Below are 22,969 nucleotides of genomic sequence, written 5' to 3'. Positions count from 1 at the left end.
AGCCCGCGGGAGTTCCGCAGCAACGCACGCGCACGCACCCTCACGTCACGCCGTTCGGTGGAATTCGTTGAAAACTGTCATGGAACGTGCGCCTTACCGAGAGGAAGACGCAGCACGGCGGGGCTGGACAGACGGCGGAGGGCGGCGCGCCGGACGGCCGGTGACACACACTGACAAACGGGCGAGAAGGGAGGGCGCAAAGCTGTAGGGGGTGCACGGCGGGCCGAGCGCGCGCCGCCCCGCTTTGGGGAAGAGGCGCTTACTGAGCAGAAGCGGGCGGACCGGGGTCTGGACGCCGCGCCCCGGAAGCCCCACCGCCGCCGCCCGGCCGGACAGCGGAACCCGCGCGCGGCCGGGCCCGGGCGGAGCTGGGCGGCACGGGGCCGACCGGAAGTGGGTCCGCGGTGTTTTCTGTCCGCGGGCCGCCGGCAGCACTGGCCTAGGCGGCCACGGGCCCTGCGTGCGTCTCTATGGGGAAGGAACGGCGGGCGGCCGTGTCCTTGAGCTAGACGGTGAGCACGGCGCGGGGCCCTGGAGGGCGGCCTCCGCCCTCTTCCCCGCTGCCGAGGCCGTGTTGCTGACCGAGCGGGGCTGGAGGAACACGGTGGGCGCGCGGCCAGGGGCGCGGGGATGGGGCATGGCGGGTCCTGGGGCTCAGGGCCAGGGGCGTCGGGGGACACGCGGCGGGCGCCGAGCCCACCCACTGGCCCGCCCGAGATTTAGGTTGCGCTGCACCCGCGATCTGGCGGGGCTGCCTGTTTTTCATGAGCACTGTATCCTTCGAGCTAGATCCTGGGGGTAGTCGCCACTGTGTTAAAACGCAAATTATTTCTTTGTTTGGAAAAAGTATTTGGTGCTCTGGTTACTGGGAGAAAAAATTAGATGGGAGGAAACATTAACTTTTTGACAGTGTTACATTGTAATTCTCTGGCTGTGGAGATTGAAAAACGTCAGAAACTCATGTCTTGGAAAGTGCAACTGGCATATACCTTCTTATTGCTATTTTAGGTTTTCCATAAATTTACCGATTCAGTAAGAATTTTTTTTTTTTTAGTCTTAAAGGATCACGCTTTAAACCCCCATAAATGAAGTAAAGTCGCTCAGTCGTGTCCGACTCTTTGCGACCCCATGTACTGAAGTCTACCAGGCTCCTCCCATGGGATTTTCCAGGCAAGAGTACTGGAGTGGGTTGCCATTTCCTTCTCCAGAGGATCTCCCGCACCCAGGGATCGAATCCGGGTCCCCCACATTGTAGGCAGACTCTTAATTGTCTGAGCCAAACCCCCGTAACAAAGTAATTTATTTGTACCATCTTCTACTCTGCACTCCCTCCAATAAGGCGGGGGACCACCGTTTGGCTCTCAGAAAATAAGAGTTAGCCCTTTGCTTTGCCTGGCATGTGATTAAAAAATTCTTAGCCTTCCAGCACCATGTAGTTGTGATTGTCTGAATTTTTGTTTTTCAGCTTATTGTGGAGATAGGGGGGAGCGCCCTAGTTCAACAGACCATTTGAGGAAGAGGACTACTTTTCTACACGTAGTATTTATTACCTTCTAGTAACTCGCTCAGAAGATGAATCCAACTAATCCTTTCGGTGGGCAGCAGCCTGGTGTTTTTCCAACATCTTCCAGTAGTTCCACAGGAACATTTCAAGCTAAGCCACAATTTCGGTTTGGTCAGCCCTCTCTTTTTGGACAAAGCAATACGTTATCTGGAAAAAGCTCAGGATTTCCACAGGTGTCCAGTTTTCCAACATCTTCTGGACAAAGTCATTCTTCAGTGCAAACATTAGGATTCTCTCAAACCTCAAATGTTGGACTCTTTTCTGGACTTGAACACAGCCCAGCCTTTGTAGCTGCCTCTGGGCCTTCGAGTTCACGTGTGCCTGGAAACCCTGGATTCAGTTTTAAGTCCCCCAACCTTGGAGCATTCCCAAGTACTTCTACTTTTGCCCCAGAAACTGGAGAAAAAGCCAGCTCTGTCTTTGGGAAAACAGAATTTAGCTTTAAACCTCTGGAAAATTCAGTGTTCAGACCAATATTGGGGGCTGAATCTGAGCCAGAGAAAACTCAGAGCCAAGTTACTTCCGGATTTTTTACATTTTCCCACCCAATCAGTAGTGGACCTGGGGGACTGGCCCCATTTCCTTTTTCTCAGGTGACAAGTTGTTCAGCCACCAATTCAAATTTTACCTTTTCGAAACCAGGTAATAATAATTCATCATCTGCCTTTACCCCTGCTTTGCCAAATCAGAATGTGGAGGAAGAGAAGAGAGGCCCAAAATCACTGTTTGGAAGTTCTAGTAGTACCTTCACTGCCTTCCCCATGTCTTCTTCAGGGTCCTTGGGTGAACCCTTCCCAGTTAGCAAAACAGGTGTCAGACAAGGATGCGAAGAAGCTGTTTCCCAAATGGAGCCACTTCCCAGCCTCATGAAAGGACTGAAAAGAAAGGAGGACCAGGATCGGTCCCCACGGAGGCATGGTCACGATGCAGCTGAAGACTTGGACCCTCTGTCAAGGGGCGATCACCCTCCAGATAAACGACCTGTCCGCTTGAATCGGCCCCGAGGAGGCACTTTGTTTGGGCGGACAATACTGGATGTCTTCAAAAGCAATAAAGAAGTAGGTCGTCTGGGCAACAAGGAATCTAAAAAGGAAATTGGCTGTGTCGAGCCTGGGGAAAATGACCACTTGGTCATCCCAGGAGGCAGTCAGTCTGCCCCGGCGCCTTCCCGGCCTCCAGGTGTGAATAAAGAGGAGGAAACTGAAGGCAGAGATAAAAAAGAAGGTACGTTCTAGAAAGTACAAAGTACAGTGTGTCCTGCTGGCAGGCTCTTGGTAAATTTCCCCGAGTGTTAGCTTGAATCTCCTAGTTAACCCCCTGCAAACATGAGGGATCCTAACACGTAGGATCCTGGAGCAGCTCTCAACAGCCATAAACATTTTCTTTGCTCTTTCCTAGTTGATGCCCCCAGTAATTGGAAAAGTTGCATCTGATACATTTTTGTGACTGTTCATTGATCCCCTAGATTCCCTAAGAGGAACTTCTGGCCGTCAGAGTAAGAGGAGTGAGAGCACAGACAGTCTTGGGGGCTTGTCTCCTGCTGAAGTCACAGCGATCCAGTGCAAGAACATCCCTGACTATCTCAATAACAGAACCACTCTGGAGAACCACTTTGGCAAAATTGCTAAAGTGCAGCGCATATATCCCAGGCGCAGCAAAAAGCTTGCAGTGGTGTATTTTTTTGATCATGTGAGTACTCCAACAAAGTTCATGTGCGTGAAAAAAAAAATAGGCTTTAAAGTGGTAAAGGTGGAGTGAAGTTTGTCACTTTAAAACTTATTTTAAAAAAATCTTATCAGTTACCTGTTAGAATTTAGAAAAGTATTCTAATGTCTTAATTTGGAGAAACTGGCATAGCACTTTTTTTTTCATAAATTAGATTTATTTGTGAAAAACTTGTGGTTCCAACTGAATGCAGTGTTCTGAAAATTTCAGGTGAGTGATTCCCATGAAGTCAGATTTCTCTGAAGCACATGGGAATGTCTTGTAATCACCCAGCATTTTTTCAAAGTTGAGTTTTCTTGTTTTGTTTTTGACTTTATTTTATTTGCTGATAATACATGATCACCATAAACATTCAGAACAATACAGGAAAGGTAAAATCTTGTAATCCCATCTTCCAGAGAGAACTGCTGTTAATTGTTCCTATGCCTTGACTTCAATATGTGTATATACACATACGGGCACAACACATTGGTTGTAGGGTATATACTTGCATGAGCTGCTTACATTATGTAGCTTTATATCTTTGTTATTTTTTTCTGAATATTCTTGGGAAAATTATATTCTATAGGTATTTAGAAAGCATGTTTTCTTTCTTTTTTAAATGATGGAAGTGTTACCTGTCAACATAGAGGAAAAACCCAGAAAGTCCTATGGCAGGGGATACAAAAATCACTCATAGTTCTATCCTCTAAGATACCGCCTATGAATATTTTGGATAACGTCTTTGTAAATATATGGTCACGCTGTTTTTTCACAAATGAGATTGCACTGCATATCCTGTTTGGTAACCTCTTATGTGGTCATTTTTAGTAGCTTCTGAAATCACTGAACAGTCTAGATTATAATGAAGTCATTAAGACATTCTATCCTGTTTACCTGCTTGGCCAACTTTCTGTTTGTGGACATTTCCGTGTATTTATTTTTGATCATATCCTTTGTTTAAATTCGTGAGAGTAGAAGTTCTGTGCCCAAATATGCAGTTTTAGGGCTTTTGCTGTTCATTCCTTTCTACTGATTTTTTTTTTCAATTCAGCAGCATTAAGTACATTCACAGATGTTGTACAACCATCACATTATCTAGTTCCAGAACTTTATAATCCTCCCAAACAGAAGCTCTGTAACCACTAAGCAATAACTCCCCATTCCTTCTTCCTCCAGCCCCTGGTGACCTCACATCTACTTTCTAGCTCTATGAATTCATCTGTTCTAGGTATTTCATATAAGTGGAATCATGTGATATTTATCCTCTTGTGTCTGGCTTATTTCAGTTAGCATGATGTCTTCAGGGTTCATTCATGTGGTTGTATTTCTTTCCTTTATTCCAGGTATGGTTGTCCCACATTTCATTTATCTGTCCACCTGTCCACGGACCTTTTGGGTCTTGTGAATAATGCTGCCGTGAAGACAGTGCAGGTCTCTATTCAGGCCCCTGGTTTCACTCCTGTTGGGTGTATACTTGGGAGTGGAATTGCCAGGTCATACAGCAGCCCTCATTTTTTTAAGGTGATTTCTGGCTGTTGCAATGTCCTTTTTCTTCCAGCTGAACCTTAAAAAATATTTTTGTAGAAAATATATAAATTGTCATTGTAAGCAGTTCATTGATCTATGGAAAGTTGAGGTCCACTCATCACCCCTTTCTCTATTAGAGCCAGCACAATTATCTAGTGTGGTGTATGTTTTCCTAGACATTTTCATAGGTATATTTATAGGTATGCTAACATACCGTTGGAGAAGGCAATGGCAAGCCACTCCAGTACTCTTGCCTAGAAAATCCCATGGATGGAAGAGCCTGGTAGGCTGCAGTCCATGGGGTTGCTAAGGGTCAGACAGGACTGAGCGACTTGGCTTTCACTTTTCACTTTTCACTTTCACACATTGGAGAAGGAAATGGCACCCCACTCCAGTGTTCTTGCCTGGAGAATCCCAGGGACAGAGGAGCCTGGTGGGCTTCCGTCTATGGGGTCACACAGAGTCGGACACGACTGAAGTGACTTAGCAGCAGCAGCAACATACCGTTGGTTTTGTGTATATATGTTTTATGATAAATTGTACCCTGTGTGTATCATTCTACAGGTTTCCTTTGTGTTTAAGTGTTACTTGACTATCTTTCCATAGTTCTTCAGAAAATCATATGGTGAGAATTATCTCATCAGATGCCAGTAGGGCCAAGTTTATGGATTCTATCACAGTAGAGTCATTAATTTCGATAAGGAGAAGTGCAGATACATACTGTAAGACAGGAAAGGGAGATGAGGACCGTGGCTGCCGTGGCTGGAGGCAGGCGATGTGGTCAGGGCGTGTAGCTGTAGAGTGTAGCTCTGTTGAACAGAACTCCACTGGGGCTTGTGAGAGCTTCATCTTGTTTCCTCAGTCTCCTGATGCCGTCGTCCTTTGTGTTGGGGACTGTTTTCCAGGCGTCTGCAGCCCTGGCCAGGAAGAAAGGGAAAGATTTGCATAAAGATATGACCATCTTCTGGCACAAGAAAAAAATAAGTGAGTTTTCAGTTGTTCTTTGCATAGTCTCTCCTTGCTTTGTGCAAGGCCTTTGAATGCTGAGTGTGAGCCTGATCCCCCGTGTGGGGTGAAGTGGGGGTGGGGCTGTCTCACTTGGGCTCCTTTCTAACAGCATCCTGCCACAAGTGTAACTTCCCAAGAAGAAGCCCCCAAGTCAAGTGACTTGTGGTGTCATTAATTCTGTCCTGACTTTTGCATCCATAGGTCCCAACAAGAAGCCCTTCTCCCTCAAGGAGAAGCAGCCAGGCGATGGGGAAGCTGGCCAGGGCACGGAGGACACGCCCTTTCAGCACTCCCCGCTCGGCAAGCCTGGGGTCAGGACTGCGACTGGCAGCGTCCTGAGTAAAAGGTGTGGCTGGTCCTTCCAAACGCCACTGTTCTAACAGGGCAAGTGGGTTCTTTGGCTTCTCCTGTCACTGGCCTCGAGGGACTTCGTCGCTGTCGTGAGATAGCATGGAAGGGAAGCGGGTGATTGCTGACATCTGGGTGGGGGCTGAGGGATGTGGGGAGGACCTAGGTGGGGGCTGCCCTGGGCCCCTCCTGTCCCTCAGCCCTGCAGCCCGCGCAGTGGCCATCATGCCATCTGTGTGATGTGTCTGTGTGCAATCGCTTTTCTCCTTAAAATGTGTAATTGGCTGCACACTGTGTTCCTAATTGTCACTTCTAGCCGTGGCTATAACTGTGCAGCCCTGTGCAGAGTCTCAGGCCAGGTCTAGTACAGTGGGCACTTCAGAGACCTCCCCGTCTCTTTGTGGAACCTCCGTTCCCAAAGGCTCCTCCCTTCCTCCCCTTGGCTTGGGGCCCGAGACTCCTGTGTGACCCCTGCCTTCCTTTTCACAGCAAGCCAGCTTCTGTTTAATCCTGCTTCACGTATTTTGGCCAGTGGATAGTTTTCCTCACATTTTGCAGTTAACAGTGTAGTTGCTGATTTGCTTTTGTTTTTTCCTTTCTTTACATCCTCTTTGACATTCAAACAGAATGCCCTGTTCTTTTCAGTATGTCCTTCTACTGAAGGGAAGCTGTGTTTGAAAACATGTAGGCATGATATTTCCTCATGGTGTTGAAATGTTTTTATTTCACTCTTAGTTTCATGTCTTTGAGATAGAAACCTACAGGTAATTCATTTCAGAGTTTCCCGGATAGCTCAGTCGGTAAAGAATCCCACCTGCAATGCAGGAGACCCCAGTTCGATTCCTAATCGGGAAGATCTGCTGGAGAAGGGATAGGCTACCCACACCAGTATTCTTGGGCTTCCCTTGTGGCTCAGCTGATAAAGAATCCCTGTGTGATGAGGAAGGCCTGGGTTCTATCCCTGGGTTGGGAAGATGCCTTGGAGAAGGGAAAGGCTTCCCACTCCAGTATTCTGGCCTGGAGAATTCCATGGATTGTCTAGGGGTTTAAAGAGGAGAACCTGTGAGTGATGTGAGCCTTCATGCTCATCACTGGTGTTGTTTCGGCCACCTCCCCGCTGTGCTGGCTGCTGTCCAACTTTGGAGGAGCTGGGTGTCTAGGACGATAGAAGAAGTGTTTGGATGTGGAAAAGATCCGGACACCTGATGGATACACAGCTCTTAGCATATTGTCTTCCCTCTAGCTCTCCTGTGAAGAAGCCGAGTCTTCTGAAGGCCCATCAGTTTGAGGAAGACCCTTTTGATGAGAGCTCCGAGGGCTCTGAGGGTCTCGGGCCATGTGTGTCGTCCCTCAGTCCCCTGATAGGTACCGTGGCTGAGACATCTGAGGAGAAGTACCGCCTGCTTGACCAGAGGGACAGGGTCATGCGGCAAGGTAAGGGACTGGTCTCAGCAGAGGTGGTCTTCTTCGGGGCTGTGAGGGAAGGAGTGACCCTGGTCTGGGGGGCTCTACTGCTATTGGGCCTTGGGGCCTATGATGTGTACCTGTGATCCCTGTTGCTTTCTGGTCTGCTGAGGCGGTGAGTGTAGATGAGGACTCAGTGCAGGTGTGTTTGTAATGTAATCTTATTTTTGGAAGAAAGCCAACACCATTGATACACGCTGGGTTAAATAATTTAAAGGGCAATTTTTTAGACATTGAGAAAGCACACTTATTAAAGATCAAAATTTTCCATTTAACAGACATCGTCACAAATAAAACTACAAAAGATGTCAATCCAGGGGAAAAGTCTGTAACTCATGACAGACAAAGGGCTGATTCCCAGGTACAGAAAGTCCAGTAGAGTCAATAAGAAAAAGACCAACTCCAGTAGAAAAATGAGTAGGGTCTGAGAGGTTTGGAAAAGGAAGTGTCAAGAGTTGACACTTGGAAATTCCTTGGTGGTCCAGTGATTAGGAGTCGACTTTGGCTTTGGATTGTATCCCTGGTCAAGGAACTAAGATCCTGCAAGCCTTGCAGCATGGCCAAAAAGAAAAAAAAAAGTTACCTCTTAAACATGTGGATGGAAAGTGGAAAGATCCAGCTGCTCTCTGCCCATCACATGGCCGTGAGAGATGGAGAGGTCTCGTACTGCCCCATCCCTGGGCAGGCTGCTCGGAGGAGCGAGTCGGCAGTGTCTCCAGGCTCAGGGGAATAGTGCTTTTGACCCAGCATTCCACACCCAGGAGTGTGGCCTACAAACTGCCCCATGCGTGTGTGATATGTTCACAAGGTTGTTTGTGATGACAAAGGTTGGAGAGTGACTGTCCGCACGGTGGGATTCTAAACAGCCTGAAAGAAGACTGGGGTTTCTTGATGGAAAAATGATCAGCGTTTATTGTGAAGTGGAAGAAGCAAGGTGTGGGAAGTATACAGAAAGGGGAGTGTGTGTGTCCATATACATGTGAGTGTACTTGGCCTGTGTGTGTAAAGTCATGGAGGTGAGAAAGGATCACTCGCATAGCTGGTCAGGAAGCAGTGAGCAAGGTCGTGGTGTCCCATCTGGGATGTTGTACCTTTGGAATGTTAAACCATGTGAATGTATTTAAAGCCTATTAAAAAATCAGATATCCTGTTAACACTAAAAGATATGTACAATGACCAAAAATAAAACAGCACATGTGCTCTTCTTTGCAGAGTTTTTTTCAGAATTAAATTTTACCTGCAGGATTTTGTAGAAGTCGTACATGAATAATCACGTGTTTTCCTTAACACAGTAATAAAAGCTGCTACCATAGGTTATGTCATTGACATGTGACTTTTGTATTCCTAAAAGAATCATTAATAGATGTTGGAATTTTTAAAAATAAAATAAGATGTGACTGTTTTGCATTGTGAGGTTGTTGCGTTTCATTTCATTTAACAGATCCTTTGGTAACTGTAGTTCTGTGGGTCACAGTCATTTACTCAGGTCAGGATCCAGGTAACTTCCATTGTGTGATTCCTGTTAAAACCATGATAAAATCTGAGAGTTTTGGAATACTGGCATATTTTGAATAGTTTATTTTCAGAGAGTGATCCTTTGAACAAAATATTGCAGCATGATTGTTTATCATTAAGGTCGTTATAGGAGCCATAAAGACCTATGTGTGGGCCCCCCATCCCCACCACCGCTTGGCATGCCCTGAAGACCTGTGACTGTGGGAGGCCCACCCGGAGAGAGGAGAAGGCCTGGAGGGTCTTCATGGGTCTTGATGGCTTGTCCCTTGGTGTGATAGGCAGTGCTTTCCTTTCTCTGAGGCCCAGTAGTGTTTTTTAGATTTCTTTGCCTTTGTAAAAGAAAGGAAAAGAATTTTTATTTCTCCTTTTATCATTGTGAAAATGCACTTCTCTGGCTTCCCAGTAACCGTGTGGTACATTTTTACTTTTTACCTGATTCTGTTTAGCTCGGGTGAAAAGGACCGACCTGGACAAAGCAAGAACTTTTGTTGGGACGTGCCTGGATATGTGTCCTGAGAAGGAACGGTACATGCGGGAGACCCGGAGCCAGCTAAGTGTGTTTGAAGTGGTCCCAGGCACTGACCAGGTAGAGCCTCACATCCCCGTGGGGCTGCTCTCCAGGCTGCTGTCCATGTTTAATCAATGGGGTGGAGCGGGGTGTGCTGGGGAGGGAAGGCTGATTTCGGGATTTCTCTACGTATTTGATTTGGGGATTGCTTTGCTAGAATGTTGTGGGGATATACTATTAACAATCACATTTATTCCATTATTTGTATCATGAGGTATATATGAAGCAGTCTTATGTAAGGTGACTGGACCACATGGTTCCCTAAGTTATGGAAATATGTACAAATCTATGTTTCATAAATTTAAAAAAATTTTCCATTTCTTTTTGCTTTTCACAGTTTTATTCCTTTTTTATGTTTATGTTTTGTGTGTTTGAGGTTATGCTCTAGGTATTTTGTATGAATCTTTTTCACTTAAAATTCTGTGATGAGCATTTTCTTCTGTATGGTAAACTCTTTATAAGCATTTAAAACTACATATAGGCACACTACTTGATCATGTAACTCTTTCAGAACTCCCCCTTTTGCAGTCATCAGGCTGTTTCTGGTTTTCCATTGTTACTAACTCTGTTGGGCATGGTGTGTGTAATGGTTCCAAGGTATTCAGCTTGCTTCCTTCTGATAGATCCCAGGAATGAAGGGCTGTACCAGAGGTGTGACTTCTTATGGTTCCTGAACAGGGGTAGATGCACGTTCCAAGTTGTTTCCCCAGAAATCTGCACCATCTTAGATTCATTTTCTTTCTGTTAATTTTCTTTCGGGTTTCTCCTTTCTTGGCTGTGGGTTTTACGGCTGCCTTCACCTGTCTCAGGGTCCTCAGCAAGGTGGCAATTGTCAAGGCAGGTGCCCAGGGCAGGGACTTGTGGCTTTTCTGCTTCCACTGTCAGCCACAAGTCTCCAGCCTCTTCTTGCAGCTTGGCCTCTGGAGGGCCTTCCCCAGACCCTGCTGCTACTCTTCCTGCCTCCTTCGTTTCTGGTCTGTGTAGACAATCTGGTGTATGAGCATGGCTGAGACCTTTTAAGGTCTTTATCAAATCCTTCACCTGTCACACCCCAGCAGGTGTGTCTTCACTTAAATTTCTTTGCATTTTGATGTGGTAGCCTGTTCACTCTTTGTCATGTTTGTCAAAAACAAGTTTTTTATTTTGCCTTTTAATTTTAATTGTTACCTTCAAATAGAAATTTTGTGTTCTAAGATTGTATATTCTGTAGTATTGACCTTACTTGGGTATGTGTGTGGTCTTCCCCACTTTTGGGTGCAGCAGCGGGGAGGCTGGCCTGGCACCTGCCCCCAGCTGCTCATCCCTGCTCCCCACTCTCAGGTGGACCACGCGGCCGCTGTGAAGGAGTACAGCCGCTCCTCAGCCGACCAGGAGGAACCCCTGCCACATGAGCTGCGTCCCTCGGCAGTGCTCAGCAGGACCATGGACTACCTGGTGACCCAGATCATGGACCAGACAGAGGGCAGCCTGCGGGACTGGTACGACTTCCTGTGGAACCGCACGCGGGGCATACGGAAGGTATCAGCCACTTCCGATGAGGAAGCTAGAAAAACTAGAAAGCACACATGAAGTCTAGAGTGAAAATGAGAGTTCTTGTCGTTTTCCTCAGTTCCATTTCATCTGTAACAAAAACAATACACTGTTCCTTAAAGTCATTACAAAGTCCTGTTAAAATGTGCTTCGTGCTTGTTTCAAATTGAAGTCTGAGAAATTCCGGTGATCGTGATTTTTCTAGTAGTTGCTTCTTACGTTGAGACCGGTGTGTATGTAAGCCATGTGCACGCATGCGTGTGTGGCGCGTGTGTAGTGACCCCGCCTCCCCTGTGTGCAGGACATCACGCAGCAGCACCTGTGTGACCCAGTGACGGTGTCCCTGCTCGAGAAGTGCGCCCGGTTTCACATCCACTGCGCGCACTTCATGTGTGAGGAGTCCATGTCCTCATTTGATGCCAAGATCAACAACGAGAACATGACCAAGTGCCTCCAGAGCCTGAAGGAGATGTACCAGGACCTGAGGAACAAGGGTGTGCTCTGCGCCAGCGAGGCGGAGTTCCAGGGCTACAACGTCCTGCTCAGTCTCAACAAGGGGGACATCCTGCGGTGAGCTTTCCAACTCGGAAGTCGGCCTAAGCTGTGGGGAAAGGCAGGCTGCAACCAGGAAGAGAGCTTTCAGGATTGCTGATGGTGGCGGCGCTGAGGACGCTCTGGTGTCAGTGCTAGTGAGAAAGCTGGGCTGGAGCTGCAGCGCCTGGAGCTGAGCTACCAAGGGAGAGGCTGGGGCTGCCTCCGAGTGCCTGAGCATCCTGAGTGGGCCCCAGACGCTTCCTGAGGACCAGTTCTCCTTGTCAGCTGGAGCGAATGTGCTCAGCGAGCGGGTCCCTTAGATCAGTATACACGTGCACTCAAACCTCTTCAAAGATCTTAGCCGCAGGAGAGGGGAAAATGGTGTGAAACAGAAGTGCTAAGGGTGGGATATCAAGAATGAATTTTAAATCTTGCTGTGATACACCTGTAGACATTTCTGTGAGGATTACCAGAGTCCCCAGGCCCTCCATTCCTGTCATTGGTAAACTGGATTTCCTTAAGTTGAAACTTGTTTTCAGCTTAGTGTTTTCCCTGAGAACCTGGTTACAGAATATCTTAAGTGTGTGATTGATTTTAGGTTTTAAAATTAAGCCTTAGGGATAAACTAGTCAGGGAAAATGGCTGTGGATTCTTTTCATATATGATAAGCATTTGTTTCCTGTCTTGGAATAATTCAGTCAAATCAGTATTTTTCCCCCCCGGCCTTGCTGTACAGCTTATAGAATCTTAGTTCCTTGATCAGAGATTGAATCCAGGCCCTCGACAGTGAAATCATAGAGTCCTAACCATTGGACTGCCAGGGAATTCCCCAAATCAGTTTTTTTCTAAACAAAACAAAGTTAAAGTTTGTTTCTTAAGTGTCATCATCAAACACTGGCAGCTGGCAGTCAGTTGGCATTAAAGTAACTCTTTGATTTGATAATCAGTTCTTGAATTATTGCTCGAGTCTGTTTATTCATCTTTTTAAAGAATACCTTTGTTGCCAATGCAGCCCGAGTCAGGGTGAGCCATGACGCAGGTGAGCCTCCTGGCATTGCGACCACCAAGACCTTCTACTTCACTATAGTTGAGATCTTACTTTATTGTCAGCTCCATTTTTGTGGAAATTTTGTCTCATGAAAGATTGCGTTCTAACCGCTTCTGTCTCCTTTGATTAACAGAGAAGTGCAGCAGTTCCACCCTGCCGTTAGAAACTCCCCTGAGGTGAAATTTGCTGTTCAGGCCTTTGCTGCATTGAACAGTAATAACTTTGTGCGATTTTTTAAACTGGTCCAATCAGCTTCTTATCTGAACGCTTGTCTTCTGCATTGTTACTTCAATCAGGTGAGTATTGTTGCTGTCCTGGAAGGAAAAGGCCATGCACTGGGAAACACTCTTCTGGTTCAGATGAGAGAGGTCTCTTCAGAACACTCTCGCCTGAGTTCAGCACTATCATTTTCCATGGGAACAAAGAAGCCAGAAAGCAAACCGCACGCCCAGACCTCTAAGCTAGAACTTAACAGGTGTTGTCTGTCTTCAGTTTTGGAGTGAGCCTGATGATGCTAAATTCATTTCAGTAAATATCTGAAGTGCCTGCTCTTTGTTGCACTGGGGTTACAAAGACTGGGCAAGACCAGTCTCTTACCTTGGGCTTTGTGTGGAGTGTCATCCTGGTCTCAGACTCCCACAGTCAGGTCTAACGCCCCTGAAGCACCTGGGGAAGATAAGAAAGCAGTGGCCCTGCCACCTCACAGCAGCCCCTGCACCCTCAAAGTCCTTGCCAGGAGCCCCTGGGCCGGTGGGGTCTGGAGGAGCCTGCACCAGGCTTCTTGGGAACCTGCCTGGCCGGTTTTGTGACTCCAGCTCATTTTTCTTCTTTGGTCACAAGTCCTCCTATAAACAGTGACTAAACCCACCATCACATCCCAGGCAAAGAATCTGCAAGTTTGCTCATAGTCAGATCTGACAGTTTCCAAGAGAACAGAAATTCTGGAACAAATGAAAGGATTTCTAACAAAGTGCACTTGGGGAACTCTGTGCAGTTGATAAATACTACTGATAGTATTTTTACAATGAGTATTTAATGTTACTAGAATGTTGACCATTTGTTCCCATTTTAATAATTTTAAACTAAGAAACCTGAGCATTTTTTCTTTAGAAAAACAAAGTGTTTCACCAGCAGTAGCCACAGGGTCCTGTTTTCCCCACCTGCAGTGGTGCCTTCCACCCTCCAGGCCCAGCACACTCCTGCCTCAGGGCCTTTGCAGTTGCTGTCCTCACTGCCCGTCTTTCTCCCCACAGAACCACACAGAGCTCCCCTCCTCCAGATCCTCTTGGCAGGGCCCACCCTCGCCACCCCGCCCGGCCATGCTCCCTGTCCTCCTCCTCGGCTATCCTTCCTGTCACACTATCCCTGTTGAATGCACTCTGCATTTTGTACACACATATTGTTCAGTGTCGGTCTGTCCTGCCACGTCGGCTCTGTGAGGACAGGGGTCTTGTCTGTTCATTGCTGGCCACTGGCGTGGACAAGGCCAGCCTTGAAGTAACGCTGTCAACTGGGGTTGGATTGGTTAGAGGACACTGAGGAGGAGGGGGAGGGTTGCTGGAGCCCCGGGACCGAGCGGACACGCCAGCCTCTTCGTGTTTCCCGCTGCGTTTGTAAAGCACTCAGCGTTGCCCTGCGAAACAGCTTTTACTCAGGTTCATGTCACACACTTGCCATGGCATTCAGTCAACTCCGTGGTGAGTTTTAGCAGCTACACAGCTTTCTGCTGAGTGGAGGATGCACCTGCTGGTGGGTCATTTGGTTTTTAGTTTTTCTAATAAATAAAGTCTTTACGGCCCAACCAGTTCTATGTGTGAAGCTGTTTGCTTTGCATCATTTCTGGGCATCTTCCGATGAGCAGACAGCCCAGTGATCACTAAGCTGAGTCCAGGGTACTTTCCAGAAGGACTGAGAGTCCCTTGGACTGCAGGGAGATCCAACCAGTCCATCCTAAAGGAAATCAGTCCTGAATATTCATTGGAAGGACTGATGCTGAAGCTGAAACTCCAATACTTTGGCCACCTGATGCGAAGAGCTGACTCATTTGAAAAGACCCTCATGCTGGGAAGGATTGAGGGCAGGAGAAGGGGACGACAGAGGATGAGGTGGTTGGATGGCGTCACCGACTCAATGGACATGGGTTTGGGTGAACTCTGCGAGTTGGTGATGGACAGGGAGGCCTGGCGTGCTGCAGTTCATGGGGTTGCAATGAGTCGCATACGACTGAGCGACTGAATTGAACTGAACTGAGTGCTCTGTGGTCGTGGGTGCCTGACCTCTGTGACTCTGACTTGGCTTCTCGTTTCAGATCCGCAAGGATGCTCTCCGAGCACTCAATGTGGCGTACACGGCAAGCACACAGCGCTCCACCATCTTCCCCCTGGACGGGGTGGTGCGCATGCTGCTGTTCAGAGACGGCGAGGAGGCCACAGACTTCCTCAACTGCCATGGCCTCACTGTCTCCGACGGGTAAGCACCGAGGCAGAGGCGTGGGGCCGCTCTCCTTTTTACCCTTTTAGTACTGGGAAGACCAGGAAGTGCCTGTCCTTGCCAGGCCCTGGAGAAGGCACAGTCCATGGGCTGCCTCCTTGGGGTGCAGGCACTAGAGCAAGGCCTGGAACAGCTGGCAGGGTAAGGTTCAGACCCACCTCTTCCTGACTTTTCACAAGTAACTTAAGAACCTGATGGTCAAGGTTGAGGTTGGGGCCTCCTTGTTCCGTCCCTGGAGATGGCCTCTCCGACTGGCCAGGGCCTCTCCTCTGCTGCAGTCAGAGATTTGAGAACATGGTGGAACTTGAGGACCCTTTTCTAGAACGTGGCTTACAGCCTGTTGTGTCTGGATCTGGGATTTCCTTGAGCCCATCTCCTCTGACTTCTCATCACAGGCTGCATCTGCTGCCTTGCAGACCTGCCCTTAGGGGATGAGCTGGGCGTTTGTAGTCAGGTGTCACTCTACCGGGGGTGCGGGCAACTAGGCCAGATGACTTCCACGTTACGTGGAGATGCAGGCGGTGGTGGGTGCTGTGGGCTGGACTTCTGCCGCTTCCCACGTTTCCCTATGACTGGCAGCATGGCGACTGCAGGGGTCTGCAGAGGTGAGGGCGGCCTCTTGCCTGTGTGATGCCTCTCCACGGGTTCTTTGTGGTCTGATAGCTGTGTCGAGTTGAACCGATCCTCGTTCCTGGAACCCGAGGGCTTGTCCAAGGCCAGGAAGTCAGTGTTCATCACCAGGAAGCTGACAGTGTCGGTTGGGGAGATTGTGAATGGAGGGCCGTTGCCCCCCATACCCCGTCACACCCCCGTGTGCAGCTTCAATGCCCAGAACAAGTACATCGGGGATAGCCTGGCTGCAGAACTGCCTTCGGACATGCAGAGACCTGGCTTGGACGTGGCAGGTGAGTGAGGCCACGGTCTTGGGAGGGCACCTCACCCTGGGGCTGGGCAGACACCAGCGTGGTGCTGCGTGAACAGCTTTCTGGCCCTGCGGGCGCTGGGTTCCTACTGGTAAAGCACTCCTGGCACCCGATCATGGCTCAGGAGGCACCCCGTGGTGGTCTGCTCAGGAGGGTGGCCTGGGCGTATCCCTGATGCCCACTTTCGCCTGTTCCTCCAGGTGCAGGGAGAGGAGAGGAGTGTGGTGCAGAGGCGGCCGAGCCCCTGCCGGCTCTCCTCCTGCAGCCCCTGCCTGTGTCGGCTTCTCCACCACATCGCCCGGTGCTGCCCCTGAGCGTGGCGCCCAGCCACTTGCAACCCCCTGTGCAGCCCCCCGTGCAGTCGGAGCTCCTCCCGCCGAAGCCTGTGCCTGTTTACTCAGATGCGGTAAGGAGTCCTCCCATTGTTGTGGGCAAACATCCAGCTGGGTCTCATGTCCAGTCTGACCATTGTGTCCCTGGGGTCAGTGTGCCCCTGATGGATGGCCCCAGGTCTGAGCACTCCACACAGGTTATGAGATTTTATCTTGCCACCACGTTGCTTGGGCAGGCACTGGACACCACCCTCACTGGGGAACGAGGAGGCCTGAAGGGTAGCGAGGAAGGACCGCAGAAGCTGAAGTTGTGTCAGCATTGCGGGCGGCACTGGGGCCATCTGAACGGCTGCCGTCCAGCGGGAAGCAGGCTTGTTCTCTCGTGTCCAGAAGGCTCCTGTTTATTAGCAGGAAACCTCACCAGGTGCACACGACTGAGCCTTGTGTGAGGGTCATTTAGACACCTTCAGAGAGCTTCCAACGATGAGGTCTTGCAGGAATTTCTGACCCAGGTGGGACGTCCTGTGACGTCTCTGTGGCTCATGGAACATCTTCAGTACCTTCGGCTGTAGAGGTGGATTGCTTGGGGATAAGCTGGGTGTGGATGAGGCGGTGTTTCTTTGGCCAGCACTCCTGACCCTCTGCCCTCCCCTTAGGACCTGGCCCAAGTGGTGGATGAGCTCATCCAGGAGGTTCTTCAGAGTGACTTCGAGGAGGTCGGTGCTGCTGGGGCAGCCTTCGCAACCACAGCCCTGGGGTAAGTGTGGTGCGTCTCCTGTTCTGAGGCTGTCTGCACTCAGGGCCGCCTACTGTCCCTCCAGACGCGTCCTCTCAGCAAGTGAGCACAGCTGCCCCTTTGTGCAGGCTCAGATGTTGGTCCTGCTTGCTAGGTGGGTGCATCCCTCACGTTCCTGACCTGTGTGTGCGGTTTGCAGGTTTCTCTGTGTGTGTGAGTTTTGAGCAGTGTTAGGTTTATTAAAGTTGTAAATTAGAAACCTGTTTTTTAAATTTTAAACATGATTAAAAATCTAATAGTAAAAAAAATCTAGTAGTAAGTAGTTCATTCTGTTAAAAAATAAAAACACTTGATCTTAGATTAAGTCTCAGTTTATAAATTTGGCAGATTAAATTCCCTTAAACATTTGATACCATTTGCATTATATACCATGATAAAATTTCCTTAGACATTTCAGACTACATTTACAAATTTTATAAATCTGATTTTGTGTAATACTTTAAGAATCTAGTCTTGATAGATGTAACATCAAAATCTTTCTAAACTCCTAAGCAGCTTTTGTAGCTAATAGTTAAATAAAATCTGATTAATTAGTAATTAGGCTGTCTTAAGGATTTCAAACTTCTTTTAAAAATTTTAGTACGTATAAAGCAACACACTGATAAGCAAGGCTATAATTTCACCTGTATAAATGTAGGTTACAGAAAAGGATCAGCTTTTTTCATAGATTTGTTCGTGTTTTTTTTTTACATACCAGAATTAGATACATGCTTTCTATTTGATGGAGTTAAAAATAAATATGATTTCCATGGGCTTAATTTTTTATTGTGGTAAATATACATAACAATTTACCATTTTAACCGTTTTAAGTGCAGAATTCAATGGCGTTAGCTTTATTAACAACGTAGTGTATTCATCACCACTTTCCACTTCCAGTTCTATTTCGAATAATATTCCATTTAATATATGCACACACGTACACACACACACATATCTATTCATGCCACATTTTATTTATTCACTGGTGCTATTTAATAAGCTGTTATTTTCACCTTCTGGCTATTGTGACTGATGCTGCTGTGAACATTGGGGCACGAATAACTGAGCCCCTGCTTTCAGTCCCTGTGGGCACGTGCTTAGGAGTAGAATTACTGGATCATGTGAGCTATTTTAAATTTTTTTGAGAAATCATCAAACCATTTTTCGTAGGAGCAGCACCATTTTTGCATTCCCACCAGTAGTGCACAAGGGTTCCAGTTTCTCTACATCCTTTTAATCCATGCTGTCCTTTTTTTCTTTTTAAAGTAATAACCATCATAATGTGTGAAGTAGTAACTTGTGGTTTTGATTTACATTTCTCTAGTGACTAATCATATTGAGCATCTTTTCCTGTAATTATTGGCCATTTGTTTGTAGAAATGTGTACTTAAGTCTTTTGCTCGTTTTTGAATTTTTTTTTTGTTGAGTTGTAGGAATTCTTTCATATTCTGGATGTTAATCATTATGTAGTGTTTGATATGCAAATATTTCCCCCCAATCTATGGATTGTCTTTTCACTCTTTTGAGTGTGCATCCTCTGAGGCACAACAATTTTTAATTTCTGTGTAGTTCAGTTTATTTTTTCCTTTTGTTGCCTGTGCTTTTGTTATCATATTCAAGAAATCACTGTCAAATCCAGTGTTGTGACGATTTTGCCCTATGTTTTCTTCTAAGAGTTTTATAATTTTAGCTCTTAAGTTTGTTTTTGATCCATTTTATTTTTATATATTGTGTAAGATAAGGATCCCGGAGAAGGCAATGGCAAGCCACTCCAGTACTCTTGCCTAGAAAATCCCATGGATGGAGGAGCCTGGTAGGCTGCAGTCCGTGGGGTCGCTAAGGGTCGAACTCGACTGAGTGACTTCACTTTCACTTTTCACTTTCACACATTGGAGAAGGAAATGGCAACCCACTCCAGTGTTCTTGCCTGGAGAATCCCAGGGACAGGGGAGCCTGGTGGGCTTCCGTCTGTGGGGTCACACAGAGTCGGACACGACTGAAGTGACTTAGCAGGAGCAGCAAGATAAGGATCCAACATTGTTCTTTTGTATGTGGGTATCCAGTTTTCCTAGCACTACTGTTGAAAAGAATGTACTTTCCTCTTTGAATGGTTTTGCTATCCCTCTTCAAAATCAGTTGACCATATATGTGAGGATTTCTTTCTGGGCTCTATATTCCATTGATCTGAATGTCTGTTTTTATGATACCTTACTGTTTTGATTTCATTACTATAACTTTGTTGTAAGTTGTTATAAGTTTTGAAGTCACAAAGTGTGATCCTTCAGCTTTGTTTCTCTTTTTCAAGACTGTTTCCCTATTTGGAGACCCTTTAAATTTCATAAGAATTTTAGGATGGGTTTTCCTATTTCTGCAAAAAGTTATATTGGGATTTTGTTGATGATTGCAATGAATCTATAGATTGCTTTGGGTGGTGTTAACATCTTAACAATATTAAGTCTTCCAGTTGGTGAACATGGATGTCTTTCCGTTTGTTTATGTCTTCCTTAGAATAAGGATAAAAAAATCGCTCAGGGGACTTCCCTGGTAGTCCAGTGGTTAAGACTCTGTACTTCCACTGCAGGGGGTGCGGGTGTGATCCCTGGTCAGGGAACTAAGCTCCCACATGCTGTACGTCATGGCCTAAAAATAAAAATTAAAAAAACTATCGCTCAAATTTCTTTTTGTTTTAACATCATTTTTATAGTCTAAAATAAATATAAAATAAACAGCAAGTAGTAAGTCATTAGCAAAAAACATAAAGCAAGAAATGCACATTAAAATGATCTATAACAACCACATTTAAGAATATTCCAATATCGAACTACAAATTTCAGCAGTGCAAAACTGCAGTTACTTTTGCATCAACTTAATAGAAACCAGGTAGATACTTTTTTCCTTGCCAGTGTTAGAAGTCTAGTAATATGGTTTGTGTGGCTTGTATTATTTATTTAGAACAGTTTCCACTTTGCTCTGTCTAGTGTTTCCAATGCTGCTATGGAGGAGCTGTTAACAGCTACAACCACAGGCATTCTGAGGCACATTGCAACTGAAGAAGTCGCCCAGGAAAGGGAGCGGAAGGAGGAAGAGAGGCGGCGGGCTGAAGAGGAGAGGCGAGTGTCTCACCCCTGCTGCGCAGGGGGCAGTGTGGCTGCAGGAGAGAGCCTTCCATGGCCTCGGATGCCCTTGCTGAGTTAGTTGGACTCACAGGTCACCCCGCAGCTTCGTACACTGTGGCCCAGGGCATGGGTGATGGTCAGGGGAATGGGAGTAGGGGTGGCTGTGTGACCTTCTGCTGGGACCAGGGGGGTCAGGTCTGCCGACTCAGACAGCATAGCTCAAATCCCCTCTTGCAAGTTCACAGAGTATGGTGACTCTTGTGCTCTTTTTCTTTTACCTTTAGGTTGAAACAAGAGAGAGAATTGGTGTTAACTCAGCTGAGCCAGGACCTGGCCGCAGAGCTGACAGAAGTTGTGGTGACAGAATGTGTGAGAGAAACCTGCTCCCAAGAGTTGAAGTAAGTGAAGCTCTGGTGTCCTTCCGTGTAGGGCGCATGGGTGGGCAGGAGGAGGGTTAGCTCAGGCTGGCTGGCTTTCATCTGCACGTGGAATGTATCTGCTGGTTAACTAGACACTAACAGGCCCTCCCTGTGCTTGTGCCTGTTACTGCCAGAGAGGCCCTCACTACTCTCGTCTTCCTGTAGACCCTGCCCTGGGCTTGGGGATGTGTCTGGTAGCAAAAGAATTTGCTGATAGTCTTTTCCACACTGTTCATTTTTCATAAGTAGAAGATCCGTTCCCTTGTTTCATACGTCAAAAGATTCCTTTGCGTTATCTTACTTAAGAACTTCAATGCCAAGCTTCAGGAAAGAGAGGTTCGACTGTGCTTGGAAATCTGTCCTTGTGTTTCATTTCTGCTGGGACAGGCCTGCAGCCTCTGGTGCAGATGGAGACACACCTAGGAGGCAGATTGTGTTGTTGAATATTTCTTTCCATTTTTATTAATTGGGAGTCTATTTCACTGCTTCCTATAACAAGAGACCTCACAAATGATGGGTATTTGTTCTTATTCCCAGGCAGGAGAAGGCAATGGCAAGCCACTCCAGTACTCTTGCCTAGAAAACCTCATGGATGGAGGAGCCTGGTGGGCTGCAGTCCGTGGGGTCGCTAAGGGTCGGACACGACTGAGTGACTTCACTTCACTTTCACTTTTCACTTTCACACATTAGAGAAGGAAATGGCAACCCACTCCAGTGTTCTTGCCTGGAGAATCCCAGGGAAGGGGGAGCCTGGTGGGCTTCCGTCTATGGGGTCACACAGAGTTGGACACGACTGAAGTGACTTAGCAGCAGCAGCATTCCCAGGCAGGGTTATTAGGAGATAGCAACACCTGGGACTCATTGACATGCAGGGCAACTGCTGTTCTACCCACGATAGAGGATAGCTATTGGAAGTGGGTCTTGCCTGTTTGAGCTTCTTTGACTTTGTGGCTAATAAATTTGATAATAAACTTCTCATCAGATATCGTTGATGAGAAGATAGTTTAGTTGTTTCAACGACCATTTAAAAATGAAATTTCTAACTATAAAATAAAGGTTTATTTCTTGACTGTTTATAAGGGCCATGTTGGATCTATAACCTTATACCCTGTACCACTTTAGTTCTTTTTCCATCTGTCTTTTCGGATGTCTGTGCCTTATATGAAATAAAATTTTCAAGCTTTTCTTACGGTGACGACATGATTTCATTTTAGAGTTAAGGACGTGGACTTGTATACTTCCAGGCAGGCCCTGTGTGGGACCTTGGGTGCAGTGTCTCTTATGGTGATCGATTGCCCTGTTCCCTAGGAGTGCAGTGGAGACAGACCAGAGGGTTCGTGTGGCCCGTTGCTCTGAGGACGTCTTTGCCCATCTGGTGGACTTTTTTCTCGGGGAGGAAATTTTCCAGACTGCGAAAGAGACCCTGCAGGAGCTTCAGTGCTTCTGCAAGTATCTCCAGCGGTGAGTCCATGTCCTTACAGATAGAGTCAGTGCACACAGAGTATCCTTTACCAAGATTCTGCTCTCACAGTTGACAGTACACACATGTAATATGTTCCTTCCTAAAGGGTATAAACTAAGTAAAGAATTAGATTGGGATGTGGGAACTGTTCTGTATTTCAGCAAATATTTATAGGTAGCCTTCTGCTGTTTATCCAATGTGCTGGACACCAGGAGATGACCATGAACAAGTCAAGTGATAGCTGTGTACACTGTACAGATGAATTTGTAAAACAGTTTTTAGTGAAAAGAAAAACAGTTCTTGGGGAAATGTGTACAACATCTAAACTGTCTATTCCAACTAAACAGGTTGTTTCAGATTTATGTATAGTAGTACAACCCTAAAGGAAGGAAAGAAAATAACCGACAAAAAGCTGACACAGTGGTTACCTTTGGGAACAAGAGGATGAGTGACTGAGCAGGGCCCGTGGCTGCTCATGGCCACTACTTCTTAACCGCATGGAAGGGTGTGGGTGTTTGATTTATCATTAGTCTTTAAAATGGGGGTACATGGGTTATGGATGAAGGGTGATTGATTTCATAATAACATTTAAAAAAAGTAATAGGGTGCTTGACAGCTATAACTGTATAAAAGGGGATT

The 22,969-nt window shown here is 46.9% G+C and overlaps 1 protein-coding gene across 4 annotated transcripts in view; it reads left to right on the top strand.

Annotated features, from left to right (window-relative positions):
• The window catches only part of MCM3AP (minichromosome maintenance complex component 3 associated protein), a 45,231-nt gene that overhangs the window by 337 nt on the left and 21,925 nt on the right, over window positions 1–22,969 (top strand). Inside the window, exons 1-17 of one of the 4 annotated variants that reach the window (XM_055415544.2) lie at window positions 21–160; window positions 1,466–2,788; window positions 3,030–3,253; window positions 5,704–5,782; window positions 6,008–6,152; window positions 7,398–7,588; window positions 9,580–9,719; window positions 11,022–11,219; window positions 11,533–11,801; window positions 12,947–13,109; window positions 15,122–15,282; window positions 15,967–16,208; window positions 16,427–16,632; window positions 17,215–17,315; window positions 20,312–20,443; window positions 20,734–20,847; window positions 22,177–22,329. In XM_055415544.2, the coding sequence (XP_055271519.2) occupies window positions 1,573–2,788; window positions 3,030–3,253; window positions 5,704–5,782; window positions 6,008–6,152; window positions 7,398–7,588; window positions 9,580–9,719; window positions 11,022–11,219; window positions 11,533–11,801; window positions 12,947–13,109; window positions 15,122–15,282; window positions 15,967–16,208; window positions 16,427–16,632; window positions 17,215–17,315; window positions 20,312–20,443; window positions 20,734–20,847; window positions 22,177–22,329 (3,734 nt within the window). In that variant the 5' untranslated portion in view covers window positions 21–160; window positions 1,466–1,572. Of the gene's footprint in view, window positions 1–20; window positions 161–350; window positions 605–1,465; window positions 2,789–3,029; window positions 3,254–5,703; window positions 5,783–6,007; window positions 6,153–7,397; window positions 7,589–9,579; window positions 9,720–11,021; window positions 11,220–11,532; window positions 11,802–12,946; window positions 13,110–15,121; window positions 15,283–15,966; window positions 16,209–16,426; window positions 16,633–17,214; window positions 17,316–20,311; window positions 20,444–20,733; window positions 20,848–22,176; window positions 22,330–22,969 lie in introns of those variants that run through there. The other 3 variants (XM_055415523.2, XM_055415513.2, XM_055415533.2) reach the window with 3 other exon arrangements.

The sequence above is a fragment of the Moschus berezovskii genome, chromosome 1 (assembly GCF_049115385.1).
Source record: "Moschus berezovskii isolate FMDL1 chromosome 1, NW_MosBer_1.0, whole genome shotgun sequence".
Taxonomy (NCBI): domain Eukaryota; kingdom Metazoa; phylum Chordata; class Mammalia; order Artiodactyla; family Moschidae; genus Moschus; species Moschus berezovskii.
The sequence above is the reverse complement of the archived record's forward strand: the minus strand, read 5'-3'. Positions and strand labels throughout refer to the sequence as shown.